Source organism: Apis cerana, linkage group LG7 (genome assembly GCF_029169275.1).
Source record: "Apis cerana isolate GH-2021 linkage group LG7, AcerK_1.0, whole genome shotgun sequence".
NCBI classification, from domain to species: domain Eukaryota; kingdom Metazoa; phylum Arthropoda; class Insecta; order Hymenoptera; family Apidae; genus Apis; species Apis cerana.
The window spans coordinates 10356517-10372370 of NC_083858.1; the positions used below are offsets into that span (position 1 = coordinate 10356517).

A 15854-nucleotide genomic window follows, 5' to 3' on the forward strand; every position below is an offset into this window, starting at 1 on the left:
TAAAAATCGTTTAAAGAAATAATTGTGGAATATAAAATGCTTTCAAAATAAAACAATTTAACAAAAATATTTATAGAGTTTATGATAGCTTTAGAAATAGACAATTTTAATATTACGATAATGTACTATTTTTTGAGATGTAATTTATAAGATATATTTCTATTATTCTTTTTTAAATTTAACTCAGAGTTATAAATACCAATTCTATGTAACATGGAATATAATATTATAATATGTTTTTTGTAAATATTTTTTTTATATCGGCGGTATATTGATATATTAAAATCAAATATACTATCTGTTACATTACTTGATAACGTCATAGAGATAATGAGATTTAAATCCTATTATATTTTATATGCACTGTTGACGTATTATTTATTATTTATTTGATGATAAACTAATAATAATCACGAATGAATTTTTTTACAATTTTTTTTTTATTTTTATTCAAATATATTTGGCACATAATAGGAAAAAGTAAAAGTTTAGTCAAGAATTATTCGAAAATTCGAAGATAAATAACGTCTTTTGTGCCAATAATAAAAATTTTCCACGTTATTCGATATCTGATTTTTTGTAACTAATTTTTCGACAACAAAAAACTTTTAAACTCGTCCAAAAATCGAAGAAGACGTGTTAAATAACAACGTGACAATTGAAAATTTTCTTAGAAAATAACAAAATTTCAATATAGGACGACATTTTATTCCAAAATTCTTACAATTAATCGTCACGAACATTTCTACTCGCCGGAGATCTCCCTCTTTCGAAACCTCGACGAAACGCACGAAATCATTTTTACCTGACCGGATCATAATTAACTTAACGTTATTCGAATTACACTGAATCGCAATATCGAGGCGCAATGTCGACGACCCCCGTAAATATAGAAGCGTCAGATAAGAGGGTCGAACGATCTCCTGCATTTCTCCGCCATTTCTGGCCCGGATTTGATCCGCCAAGTTGCGAAATCATTGCGTCTCGACAACCGCAACATCTGCTGCCACCGTCTATTGTCCCCGTTATTCTCTATCTAAGTAAGAAAGATCGTGGAAGAAGGGTGAGGGGGGAAAGAAGAAAAAACGAAAAGAGGAGAAGAAAACGTTGAAATGAAAGTCCGGTTTCGAAGACTTCGAGTTTATTTATTCGGTCAGAGCGGTTGCAGTTATCCGATTATGCAATTTACAAGCGTGCGCGATACATAGAATCGCCTATGGAAGAGAAACGGAGCAGGGAGATGCAAGTGGATAATGATGCTGGTGGATATACAGGGTGAGTCAGAGCTAAGAAGTTGGAAGTTGAAGGTTGAGTTAAGGAGATTGATGTAATTTGATTTATTTTATTTTATTATTTTTTTTTTCGCGAGTCTAGAAGATATTCGAAGATGACTGTTTTTTTTAATGGAATTAATTTTATTGATTCGATGCAGAATGTTATTCGTAAAGGATTATCATTCTTTAATGAAAAATTTGTGTTAATTTGAATTTTTTAAAATTCGATATGAAATACAAGAAGGCAAGTTTTGAAAAAATTAAAACTATCTTTGAAAATAAATTTTTGTAAAACAATTTAAATTGGCGGGTTAAATCGATAATTGATGTTAAAAAATATATATATATATATGATTCGAAGAACAAGCTTAATAATCTTCATAAAAAAAAAAAAGAAAAGAAACGAATTACTCGATGAATTACTTTTACAGAATCATACGATACTTATTCAAAGTTTTGTTCAAACTTTAAATCAAGTTCCACTCTGTATATAATTGGTTTATCGCTTATACAGCGAACCGAGTGTCATCATGATAACTCACTTCCTTAAGTATTCGTGTCTCGGCTATGTAGATCGATCGCTTACAATATTTTTTTTTTTCACAAATTATTATAATCAATGCCTTCACGATAACATCACTCCTTTCCTGGATTTTTATCCCTGGATGAACCACTCGTACCAGTAGTTGCTATTATTATAAATATAGTTTCTAACTAGATGTAACCGTTACATCTGAACAATTTGATTAATGTACACGATAACTACAAATAGTGTGCCACAACACACTATTTCAACAAGCAACGACAAACTGGTTAAATTTTACATTTTATCGTTGCGGTATTAAAATTGAACGGCACTTGTGACATTAAAATTATGATATTAGCTTGAATTGATTATAATAAGCAAACAATTTAAGAAAATATAGAGACAACAGGACGGAAGGAAAATAATTCGATTACCTGTTCGACCAGCGGCCGTGATTTTTCAAAACTCGAAGATCGGTAAAAGTGCAATTGGACATGAAGAAGAAAATTGAATAAATCGGTTGTAAAATATAATCTGCGCGACGAGAGGCTTCGATTCTCTCGGCAACGAGCTTACTTCCGGACGGAAGAAGCCCCCCAAATTTTCGACGCTCTGCCCATAAGTAGAATCTCCTTCGAGTACTCGCCACGCTTCGTTACAATACTAGGTATTTTGTTCCGTAAGAGTACACCACAATGAACTGTAACCCAATCCTGTCCCTATAGACGGGGCATGTCCTAGACGGGGGTCGAATTACGCGCACATACGCGCGTGAGGATTTTTAATTCCACCCCCATGCCATGCTTCGAAACCTTGCTTGGCAAGAAATTCGATGTCTTCTAGAGATTTCATTACCTCTCCCCGAATACACCTTTCGATTATTTAAATTCGATCGATTCTCGAGCGACGGAGATTTACACGTGTATCTTTTTTTTTTTCTTGACGAATTTTTGGACGATCTTGATGTTCAGGTGTGTTTGAAATTATTTCATTGGAAATGTGATCAATAATCGTACAATTGAAATTTTGTTTCGAGGATCGACTCGAAGATATAAGAGATTTTATCATTGTATATATTTATTTTTTTGAGATGCTTTGCTAAGAATTAATTTGATAGGATATTCGAAATGTCTATTGGGGAATTGTTAGTAAGTCTGTTATGGAAAGTTTGTATCTTACACGGTTATGTATAGCTTTTATGTAATGATTCACATATCATGAACACCCGCGGGTGACAGAGATGATTTTAATCAATTAGGGGCACGCGCCTAACTGAATCAATTACCCACCTCCTGCTGATCAGGAGGTATTGGATGCTTGCTAACTAAACTCAACTTGTTTCTCATCCAATGATTGATTAAATCTTTCACCTTTTTCCCTTCGATGTTGTTGAATTTTTTTGAGAAAATTTTAATAAAATGTCAAGTTAAACGATAAAATATTTAATTAAGCATATAGATAAATCGTTGATTATTTAAGGAGAATTTATAGGAACTATCTTTTTTATTTTTTACCGTAAGAAAGATTAGTCATGGCGGAAGTTCACAAAGATGGATTGTAAAAATTTCCAATGATTCATTTCTCATCGTAACAATTAGATTGAATGAGGATAAGTAACGTTTCGTAGAAAACGAAGCAACAACGTTATTTCCTCTTTCCTTTTTTTTTTCTTTTACTTTTATTGAAAAATTTTTTTAGATAATTTCAAAACACCTATACAATTACCTTTAAATATAAATAAATGATTTCACGTGCGTGATTATATTTCAGAAATGAATCCTCTGTCTTTGTAATCGAAGCTACGTAAATATCAATAAATAATTGAAATATTATTTATCATCTCTGGCCTCAAAAATATCACATTAAAACCATCGTAGTAAAAGTTATAATCGAAAATATCATCGTCGATATTATTAACGACGTTCTTGTTATTATTACAAATTATATATCGATGTTCCTCCCGGAAATACGCGTTTCCTTCTCTTTTGTAATCGAAACTGTATCCATAAATCACGTTCGAAATCGTATAAAAGGTATTAAAAATCTTAACCATAACGAATCGTAAAAATAAAATCGCTTTTATCCCTCCATATCCATATTCGATCCATTCGAAATCTCACTGAATTTGCAAATAAAAAATTTCAAAATTTACGATCTCCCATAAAATTAAAGAAACAATGGCATCACCTTGAACCTTTGTTAATCGATGAATAAATTGAGAAAATAAAATAAAACGAAAAAACGAATTGTTAACATTGTACGTAAAATTAGAATAATTGCTCGATCCAGAATTTGGTCAGATTCGATTTTACGATTCGAACTCTCTCGATCGATGAGAAAAATTTGATTTCGGTCCGCAGCATGGAATTCGAGTGATAAATGGAGTTCTACTGTATCGAGGACGTGTTGAATTTGCAGGGATTAGAATTCTCTAAGCTCGGCGGAACACCCGGCATGGATGGCACGCCTCGATCGATCGATGGGATACCGCCTTGAGCACGTTGCCATTTATTTGTCGAACGTGGACACGTTGCCCGTGATTTGTTTACAGTTTCAATAATCTTTGGAGAAATATGCACGACCCATCATCAGCCTTGGCCAAATAATCCGTGGACGATTGTTATTCACGAGGCAAAATAAATACTCCTCTCCCTTCTCCCTTCTCCTCCGCGTTCTAATTCGACTGGAATAATTATGCATCCTCTCAAATCATAATTTGACGTTTGATTAATCGACGCGCTTGTCTCGTTTTCTCTCTCTCTCTTCTTTTTTCTCGCGTGGACAAGAATAAGATAATTATCGTTGTTGATGATTGCACGATTATATCGAATTTTGATTAATCGTTCAAGCGTGTATATCGATGTATAAATTTATAAAAATTTTGATATAACACAAATAATATTTCGTGCGATAATATAATATAATTTGATAAGCAAATATATTAACAAAAAAATCTCTTCGAAAAGCGAATTAGGCGTATTCGTAATTGCTCGATCCTCGATCGATAACTATATATATAAAAAAAAATTCATCTAAAAAATTCATCAAAAGTTAAATATACACCGCGTTACTCCCAGTTGCTTCATTTTCTTGATTTACGATAATTACACACAGATAAAAAAAGAAAGAAAGAAAAAGAAAACAAAAATTCATCTCATGGATGATTTGGCCCACGATTGTTGGTTAACCGCAAGAAGCGCGCGCAAGGACGTATACGTTGTACGCTATATTCGATGCATCCTGTCGGGCGACGAGCACGATTGTACGGTTTCGCGTGATCCGGAAGGCGGTACGCAGGTGGAAGGATGCGAGGTTAAGGCGATACGGCGATCGAAGAGTAATCGATCGGTCGTGCAGGAAGCGTGGTGGATGCAAGCAAGGAGTGGATCGAGGAAGTCGAGGCGAAGCTGGAATGCGCGCCGATTCGTGGCAGTCTCGCGCGGACCGTCGAGCCGACCGGCAGTTTCTCGCGTCGCCTCTTTCGCCGCCCATCGTTGATGGCACACGTAGATTCGATCCGTTCGAAAAGTTACCTGAATCTCGTCCACATCCTCCAACGGCATCGCGTCCATTCGCCATCCTCGGCTTTGTTACGTCGCACTCGCGGAGATTTTGAAAGATTTCCTGTGTGAAACCGGGCAAATCGGTGTGGCCACCGTTTATGGTAGGTAAATTATATAATGGAATTTGATGCGCGTGATGGTCTGGAAAGGTACGTAGATTGTACGTGTAATGCGTGGACGCGCGGAGAATAATTTTTAATCGTTTAAAAGGTAATCGAATTTTTTTTTTCGTCAGAAGGAGTTGGATGTTTTTAATGCGTGTATAAATTTGTCGTTGAATCGGAGAGATTTTTCTGTTGGATGGTCGATCGTGTAAAATCGAAGACGCCTAGAATTGTACGAATTTTTGCGTGAAATTTGTTTATTTATTTATTTTTCAATTCTCGCCACGAAGAAAATGAAATGAAATTGAGTTTATCAGTTTTGAAAGATTGGAATTTTTCACTGGACATCCGATATTCAGGGAATTCTAATAGTGTGCATAGTTGGAAGGATCGAATGTTATGAAATCGTCGAATGTGTCATGCTTATTCTCCGAATTTTTATGTTGAAAATTTTTGCGTGGATAGATTTTCTTCAGTTTTCATCGATTAAATCGAAATCGAAAGAAACTTATTCGAATTGTGATCGCGAAATATTATTTATTCTTTTTTAAATATTTATTCTTAGGCAATGGAAAATGATAAAATTACCAGGTAAAACGTTTCGAATTAACGGTATAATCGTTGCGACACTTGGCACGCTACACAATTCTTTTCAAAGTTTTCATGCTAATTGACATGCTGTGTAGTCATTTGTGTTCTGGTTCGAGGAAAGGAAATCGCGTATTTATATACGACGTACACGATCACGAACTGTGTGGCAAATATCCCTATCAATATTATTATATAGAGAAAACGAAAGAAAAAGACTCGATGCATTATTAAAATTACAATAATTTAAATGTACGCTGATTTCTGATCATTTATTCAAACGTGTCGTCCAGAAATCTATTTTATTCTCGTACTCGTTTTCTTTCACGAAATTAAAACCGAACAAAAGCGATAAATCAATCCTTTTTCAATCGAGAGATATAAAAATAAAAATTCTTAAAATTCTTCTATCTGGTAATATTTAATCAATAATCGATCCTACTATTTAATTTCTAATTTCTACAATTTCCATAACACATCAACTGTATTGTGTACATCCATTTCGAGGTTATTGTAGCGTCAAAAGCATAAACAACTACACGTACCATGTAATCACCATACAATTCTACTAAATTTATAAACACACCGTCCTATACTATATATACATATAGATTGGAGTTGAAAATATAATCGATATATCCGTCATATAATAACGAAGATATTCCGAGTGAACGGAAAATTTCGACATTATTCAAAGTCGTCCAAACAACGTATCTTTTTTTCTATTCTTTTTTTTTTTTACACACGAAAATCAAAACACAAAATATGTTAAAATATTATACACGAATAACGTTTATAATTTAAATTCTTCCTGATCCACAATTGCCATTATTCCTGCCAATCAATCGAATCTCATCTCTATTTATATTCTCTAAAAAAAAGACCACGTAAAATCAAATACATACGTACACATAAATAAAAAAGGATTGAATTAACAGAATAGCCAACGTGTTAAGCTAAGATTCGCTCCGCAACGACAACACCTTGATTGTCTCAAGTCGATGGTATCGATCGAGCCAATCCACGTTCCCATGGATCGATTTTCACCCAAACAGAACTGATTTGCGATTCCCTCCTTTTAATTGACTCGTTTCATCAATAAGAAGCGAACGAACCAATCGGAAAGGGAATCTTTTTCCCCTTTTTTCCCCTCCCCTCGCCCATTTAAACGCGTCGTTTTTTTCCATTGACGTGCTCATACCGAACGTGAAATTACTTTTAATGATCGGTCGCCTTCACCCTGTTTACACCGGAGAGAGAGAGAGAGGGAGAGGAGAAGTTTCCCCGGGGACGATGTTCCAACGACAGCCTTCGTCTATTTCGTCACGGATGTTAATCACGATCGCATCGGTACACGTTTGAAGGATGAAAGGAGAAAAAAAAAGAAGAAGAAAAGGAAGGAAGGAAGGAAGGAAGGAAAGAGGAGGAGGAATTGAATTCTCGAGCAAATACGAGTGGGCAGGTGTAAAATCAACATTATTTATGAGCGGACGAATCGTGATTCTCGCACGTTTTATAGTTTGGAAAAAAACCATGTCGAGAGTTTATGTAACGTGTTTAATATCGTTTTTGTTTTTCTTTCTTTTCTTTTTTTTCCCTCTCTCTCTCTTTTCGCCAACCATAATATTTAACGATGCTTTGATATTGTCGTAAATTTTGAGCGTTGTTTATCAGTATATTATACACATTCTTGCTCGTTAATTTACATTAATTTATTATTATTATATATCAATTATATATAGAATTATTGACTCGTTTCAGATTTTTCATTTTTTGCAATTATTGCATGTTACTTTTGACAGAACTCGTGTCAATAATATCGTGGAATTATCGTACACTATCCTATTTCTATATATAATTTTCCTCTTCCACGTTAACTTTATCCTAAAATATTACCTTCTATCAAAATCATCGATTATCCATCAAAACGCTAATGCTCTCGTCTTCTTTTTTTTTCTTTCCTCCAGGTTTACACATGATATGACCCAGTCCCGGGAGGTTTTGGCGATGATGGACGCGCACACAACAACGTTCGGACGTAAAAGAGGGTGCACAGTCTCCCCTTGCGGCGCTTTCCTTTTGGGCGCTGCCTTCCTCATATCCCTGGTTGTCACTGGACTATTGGTTTACCATCTCGCCCCATGCCTCGAGGAGAAGCTCGACAAATCGTGCAACGGTGTCTCCAACTCGGTGACCAGCCGTGCTTTTCCCACCGACACGTTTGGAAAGAAAAAATTGGACGTCAGATTGCCGCGATCCATAGCCCCGGTCTCTTACGAGCTTAAGCTCATACCGTTCATACAAGTTGGCAACTTTACGTTCAATGGCGAGGTATGAAATATTCCTTGTTTGTTTCTCTTTCGTGACAGCGAGACGATTTCCAACTGTGCTCCGCCGAGAAGTCTGTGAATCATGTTGAAATTGTCACAATTGTAATTTATCTTAAAACTTGATTAAATTTAAGCCCGTTAAAATTAAGAAATACTTTTGAACCGTTGTAACTTCCGGATATAACAACTTCCGGTCGACGAATGAACGATCATCGGATGCGTGCAACCTTCTCCTTTAAAACGCTCTTTCATTTATGCCGATACTATTTCCGGTTCTCGAGATATCGTCCCGCGAAGAAAAGGATAATTTTTAATCTTATTAAAATTAAGAAAACTTTGAACCGCTGTAACTTGGAAGATAGTAATTTTTGGTCGACGAATAAACGATCGTTGGAAGCGCGGAATCTTCCCCTTTAAAATGTTCTTTCATTTATCTCGATATTATTTCCGGTTCTTGAGATATCATCCCGCAAAGAAAAGGATAATTTTTAATCTTATTAAAATTAAGTTTAATAATCTTATTAAACTTTGAACCGCTGTAACTCGGAAGATAGTAATTTTTGGTCGACGAATAAACGATCGTTGGAAGCGCGGAATCTTTCCCTTTAAAACGCTCTTTCATTTATCTCGATACTATTTCCGGTTCCCGAGATATCGTCCCGCAAAGAAAAGGATAATTTTTAATCTTATTAAAATTAAGAAAACTTTGAACCGCTGTAACTCGAAAGATAGTAATTTTTGGTCGACGAATAAACGATCGTTGGAAGCGCGGAATCTTTCCCTTTAAAACGCTCTTTCATTTATCTCGATATTCTTTCCGGTTCTTGAGATATCATCCTGCAAAGAAAAGGATAATTTTTAATCTTATTAAAATTAAGAAAACTTTGAACCGCTGTAACTCGGAAGATAGTGACTTTTGATCGACGAATAAACGATCGTTGGAAGCGCGGAATCTTCCCCTTTAAAACGCTCTTTCATTTATGCCGATACTATTTCCGGTTCCCGAGATATCGTCGCGTAAAGGAAAAGATAATTTTTAATCGTTTACTATTTCCGTCCTCGTCTTTTGATCGGACCTCTCGCTCGCTGACCTATCATAAATTCCAGACAAGCGCGATTCCTGGAAAAACGTAGTACGCATTTCCAGGAAAATATATAGGTCGCTTGATCGCAGACCCATTCATAATCTCCGCACCGTGTTTTAAAGTATTATGGAGACTTTGAATATTTACATCTCGGCAACCGATTCAGATATCGGGATAATTCAAAAAGCGGTTTCATTGTCGCGCTTTTCTCTACATCCTGACTGAATTTTGACGACAAAATCAATCAAATTAAATTGTTCGAAAAATACACGATTTGTTCTAAAATACTTATTTGTTTTTTCCGAAGAAAAAAGATTAGTATAAGATTGATATGGAATAATACTTACTTCTCGTGAAAATATATGATTCATTACTTTTAAATTAACCAGAACCGTTCCAACAGATATTAAAGGAACGCTGATTCATTTAGAAAGAGACAAGAGCTGTTTTAGAAAGCACGTATTGCCAGTTCACAGAGAACAGTTGAAACATTCTCTTGCCCTTCTATATCCAACTAAAAACTTCGTGATTTCGCAATCGATTTGTAATAATCGAACAAAATCGATCATTCTTTAGAGAAAAGAAGAAAATTTATTTATAAAAATCGTACGAAAAACTCACTCTTAATGTTTTATTCGATGAAAGATGATAAAATGAAATTTTCATTTCAAATTCAACACCTTTAATCTGGAATAAGAAATTATTCATAGTTCTTGAGATATATTAAAGCTCCTCTTGGATTTATTCCATGTTGTAATTACGGCGGAGGAATTTTTCCTAAAAGTTAATTTCTATTTAAAAAGTATCACATGCTTTAAACGTGTTTCTGTCTTTTTTTTTTCTTTTTTTTTTAACGAGACATTCGCACTTCTTGTGTACATATGTAACGTATTTATTTATCCGTTTCACAATATTATGCGAAACGAGGAATGATCGTTAACTAATCGAGAAACAAGCACGCAGCATTGCCTTCGACGAAAATTATCTCATTACACAAAGGAACAAATCCTCAAAGATGCTTTTGTGTTTCAATTTTCCTTTTTTCTCTCTCTCTCTCTCTCTTTTTTTTAACATTAACAACAACTAGGAATTAAAATCGAACAAAAGGGGAACGATTTCTTCTTCGTTTAAGTGGATAAAAGAAGGATTCCTATAGCTCCGCAAGTACTTGGTTGCTTTAATTCAAAAGATGTAGAACAAGAGGTGAATAATTAATTCGTAATTTTCGACGTTTAATCTTCTCTTTTATGCACTCTTAAAAAAAAAAAAAAAAAAAAAGTATCGAAAACCGGGACGGTGATTATAAGTTAGCTCTCGAAGGGTGAAAGTAGCCAGATAGAAAGTTCGAATCGTTATTTTATTTCTCGTTTTATAGTTTAGATTTCTTTATGATAGATTGGAAATTATTCAACGAGAAGAGGATATTTTTAATATACAGAAATTAGAATTAATTGTTTCATTATACACTTTGGCTTAATATAATTGTAAAAGAAACTTATTTCCAAAATTAGATAAACATTTAATTTAAAAACCTCTTTTAACGGTGCGGAAAATTAAGGAACAAATTTTGTAAATAAAAAGAATACAATTTCTTAATCTCTTCCTCTCAAAAAAAAACCCTCAAAACAACGAGTAGCGATACAATTTCACTCTTCACTTCGCTTATAATCCAAGAAGATTTAATTCTACCCATTCACTATTAATGAATATCACCACGAAAAAGCATCGCTCGATGGAAGAATTGACTCACTCCTCGATCCAAGATGAATGAAATATCCGTTTCATCGATGATCTCACGCAATAGTCACACTTACGTTATAAAAATAATAATATTTCCAGGTGAAAATCTTGGTAAACGTGACGGAGGACACGGACAAGGTGACGTTGCACGCGGTTGACATGAGCATCGACGAAAGTTTCACGAATATAAAATCTTACTCGGCCGTGAAATCTGGGGAGAAGGTGGTGAAAATCGTGGAGCAGAGGAACGACACCGAGCGCCAGTTTTACGTGATTAGAACGTCGGACACGTTGAAGAAGGGCGCGCAATACATTGTGAATCTAAAGTTTGTCGGCCATCTGAACGACTACTTGCAAGGCTTCTACAGGAGCTCGTACACGGTTGGAAGTGAAACGAGGTAAACGCCCCAAGCAATTTAATTCCATTCTGTAGGTGACAGCTATTCGTACGCAGTAAATTTAAACTGCTTTATCAAGCAATATCTGTAGTTACCGGCCAGTTGACCGATCTATTTGCAGGGACTCGCTGCAACGTGAGTTATTTCGATCCAACGATACGACACGAGTTTCGAGATTTCTTTGGTCCGTTGATCGATTCACAATTTTTACATTTTTAATTGGAGATCGATTATTTGCAGTTAGATTTTTCGAATTTACTTCGATTAATTGGTTTAATTGAAATATACTAGAAAAAAAATAATGGGAGAGTAATTTATATTTTGATAATGATTTTTTAATTTATCGGATCTAACGTGCATTCGACCTGTTTGAAAAAATTATATTTATTGTTAATCGATTCGTATGAATATTTCGTGAGCGAAAAATTTTATTATGCAGAAATATTGTGGTAAAGAAATTTTGTCGATTTATTTTGCAAACAACTGTATATATATATATATATAGATCTGATAAACAAAAGCTCTTACCTTACTTTAAAAAGCTTCTTACGGCAAGAAAGAAGGAAAGAAAGAAGGAAAGAAAAAGAAATGAAGAGAAAAAGATGAATTTTCACCGCGATTACGTCCATTGAACGCGTCTATTCACTCCTCACGTTCTGCTTATCTCGAAAATTTTCAAAGAGCTGAAATCTCAGCCTTTTAGCAGCTCGACGAAAGTTTTCTCCCCCTCTTACTCTTTGACGACGATATTTCTTCCCGTGGCACGGAAGCGTCCGTGAATTTACACAGCTAGACGTCATTTCCTCGTGTGTGTCCCCCGTTAAATCGTTGAAAAGGCGGCGAAGATCTTGCGATTCTTCGAGTCGATAACACAGACGACAATGCGATCGTGAAAATGCTCGTGGTTTGTTTCAAACTCTTCGAACAGTTCGAATGAACCACCTGATCCGATGAACTTTATTTTCAACTAATAATCTTAATTTCAAAATTTTTGTTGAAGAAAAATCGTAAGATTTTAATATAATAACGACTTATAAAAAGAAAAGATCGATTTTCTTTCGAAAATGAACGTAATTCAAAAAAAAAGAAAGGAAAGGATAGATTTAGTCGAATTTTCGAAAGGATCTAATCTTAGCTCTAATTCCACGTCCTAATGGAAGATATTTTTATTGCAGCACGAAAATATTCTTGATTGAACTTTAGGGACTTTTTTAAAATTTAGTTCGATTTATATTATCATAACAGTCTTGAAATTTTTGTGTAGAGGATAGAATGATGAATAAAAGATGGATATCAACGTTGTACCTTTTCGTCGGTTAGATAATCGTATAAATCGATGTTAATTATGGAAAAGTCAAACGGTATACGAACTATTATAGCTCCGCTGTTACACGTCCTTTGCTTTCAAGGATAACATTATGACACGTTAATCGTTATAAAGTAAGAAATGTTAGACTTCCGAAGAACACTGGAACATAGGGACTTATTTAAATCGTTTTTGTTTTCATGCAAGTGATGTACAGAATAATAAATGATCGCAATAACGTTATTATTAAATGATTTTCTAATTCATTCGTGCAATTAAATAATACTTAGATCGAAAGAATATCTTGGTATATATGAGGATATATGAACGACACATCTAAATAAAAATCTGCAATTTGGCAGTTCAGTCATTGTTCCCTCAACGATTATGATCTCATGCATTCTCACGTACGTTCCCAGAATTGAGGACATTGTAACAAGAGGTGGGCAGATCCATTTGTAACAACTTCATGGAAATTAAAAATACTGCCAGCGAGGTTATTCCATTTAACTTAACGTTAAAAATAACGATTAGACAATTTATCGAATCGATAAATCGTCGTTTCTCGATTTTTCAAATATCGAGAAGTGGAATTTGAACTTTGATTCGCAGAGAACGATAAATCTGCATCTAACTGTACTGCTTCAAAATTTCTTTTTACATATATAATAGAATTCTCGAAAATATAGATTTGTTATCCTTTATAAAAGAAAGGTGTGCTCTTAACTTTCATTCCTTTCTCCATTTCATTCTAAAATTACTTTACTCAATTCAATTCCCTCGTATTCATCACTCTGTATCGATGATCCCTGCGTTACAGATGGATTGCAACGACTCAATTCCAGCCAACGGATGCGCGACGCGCGTTTCCGTGCTTCGACGAGCCGGCGCTGAAAGCCACCTTCAAGATCAGCATTGCGAGGCCCAAGAACATGACTTCCATCTCGAACATGCCTCAAATGGGAGAACCCATGCCAGTGTAAGCGACTGAAAGCGTATTTTTAATCAAGGAAACGATCTCTCCATGAGTTTCTCTCATATTGTCTCATATTGATTGGCTCGAATCTCAATCTTTGAGTTACGAAGACTTACGAAGCAAAAGTAAATTTCTGAATTATGGACATTTGTGCGAGTAAAAGAAGTTTGACTTATTCGAATTGTTAAAATTAAAAAGAAAAGAAGAAGAAGAATATTATCTTTCTAATATTTGTTTATTTTATTGATTTCAATATTTTTGAGACTGAGCGTTTTGAAATATTTTTATTGAGTGTATTAATTTGGAATTTGGAATCTAATTTGGAATTTTCCAATTTGGAAATATATCGAATCGAGACTTACAATTGTTTTTCCGTAATAAATCATCGCATTTTATTTTTTAAGTTTTCTACGTGAATAGAATATACGTCTCTATTATTGTCAATTTAACACGAGAAAGATGACGACGCTCTTATTATTTGCGCGAATTGTACGCGCAAGTAATTTCCAGAATCAACAAAAGTATTCGTTAACTCTGTAATCAATTTGTTTGCGCGAGATGTGTCGTCCAACTTAATTGTTTCTCTTCGTCGTTCATTAGATTTTATAAGATTAAAAAATTAACTATCACCATCACGTAAATGTCGTAATATCGTGTATATCTTTCATGATAAAAAAAAAATTTTAAAAATTCGAATATACATTCACAGATTTCCTATTTATCTTCTCATCGAACTTTTTATAAAATCCTTATTTAAATATTTCGATATTCCAACAATAATTTTAAACAATTTTAAAAATATTTATGAAATTGTTCATCAAGTTTTATTTGCTATTATTTGTTTTAATCGTAACCAGGCCCGGTTTACCGACATACGTGTGGGACCATTATGAACGCTCTGTGCCAATGTCCACTTACCTGGTCGCCTTCATTGTTTCGGACTTCGAGATGTTGAAATCGGAATCCGGGAAGTTTAGAGTCTGGGCACGAAGCGAGGCCGTCCAACAGGCGCGATACACTTTAGACATTGGCCCGAAAATACTTCGATATTACGAGGACTATTTCAAAATTAAATTTCCTTTGCCCAAGATGGACAGCGTTGCTCTCCCCGACTTCTCGGCTGGAGCTATGGAGAATTGGGGCTTAATCACTTGCAGGTGAGAAGGCCAATGTATCATATAATTACGAAATAAATTTTTGCAACGAGTATTTTGAATATATATTCAGTGTGTTTTTTTACTCGACCATATATATTAAGGATATAAAATTCCTCGATCCTTGGAATTTTAAAAGAGGACTAAATATTTCGTTAATCTTTTTTTCTTGCGTTTTTTAAATTACTTAAATTGTTTCAACATTGAAAGTTTAAATATTTTATACGTAAAATGATGAATTTTGGAAAAACCCTTCGAAAATTTGGCGAATTGTTCGATACGATTGAATTTTCAGAGAGACCGCTATGCTTTATCAAGAAGGTGTCTCGACTAGCAGCAATCAGCAACGAGTGGCCACAGTCATAGCACACGAACTTGCTCATCAATGGTTTGGTAATTTGGTAACTCCAAGTTGGTGGTCGGATCTATGGTTGAACGAAGGCTTTGCCAGTTACATGGAATACATCGGTATGAACGCGGTAAGTTGTTAAACTTGGAATAAAAAGTTAATTTAGAAAAAAGAAAAACAAAAAATCAGTAAGAAATATATATATATACTTCTCTATTTTTCTTTATTTCTTATACTTTATCGGTTCAATTGCTTTAAAATTTTTTACACGCGTTATCACGCGTTTCGTAGGTGGAGCCAACGTGGAAAGTTTTGGAGCAATTTGTCGTGCATGATCTGCAAAACGTGTTTGGTCTGGACGCATTAGAATCCTCGCATCAGATATCGGTAAAAGTCGAACACCCTGACGAAATTAGCGAAATTTTCGACAGAATTTCCTACGAGAAAGGTGGGAATAAAAA

General features: G+C 34.7%; 1 protein-coding gene and 1 long non-coding RNA gene across 3 annotated transcripts in view; one reads left to right on the top strand and one right to left on the bottom strand.

Annotated features, from left to right (window-relative positions):
* LOC107999228 (aminopeptidase Ey) overlaps positions 1 to 15854 on the top strand; it is a 37039-nt gene that overhangs the window by 16551 nt on the left and 4634 nt on the right. The window contains exons 1-7 of one of the 2 annotated variants that reach the window (XM_062077161.1): positions 1202 to 1275; positions 8023 to 8386; positions 11310 to 11608; positions 13735 to 13893; positions 14748 to 15047; positions 15340 to 15523; positions 15685 to 15841. In XM_062077161.1, coding sequence (XP_061933145.1) covers positions 1217 to 1275; positions 8023 to 8386; positions 11310 to 11608; positions 13735 to 13893; positions 14748 to 15047; positions 15340 to 15523; positions 15685 to 15841 — 1522 coding nt within the window. In that variant the 5' untranslated portion in view covers positions 1202 to 1216. Of the gene's footprint in view, positions 1 to 1201; positions 1276 to 8022; positions 8387 to 11309; positions 11609 to 13734; positions 13894 to 14747; positions 15048 to 15339; positions 15524 to 15684; positions 15842 to 15854 lie in introns of those variants that run through there. The other variant, XM_062077162.1, reaches the window with a different exon arrangement.
* On the bottom strand, positions 8022 to 11424 carry LOC133666425 (uncharacterized). Its single transcript, XR_009830561.1, has 3 exons — positions 11285 to 11424; positions 10092 to 10247; positions 8022 to 8458 (listed from the first exon to the last, which is right to left on the bottom strand). It is a non-coding gene; the product is annotated as an uncharacterized LOC133666425 (long non-coding RNA).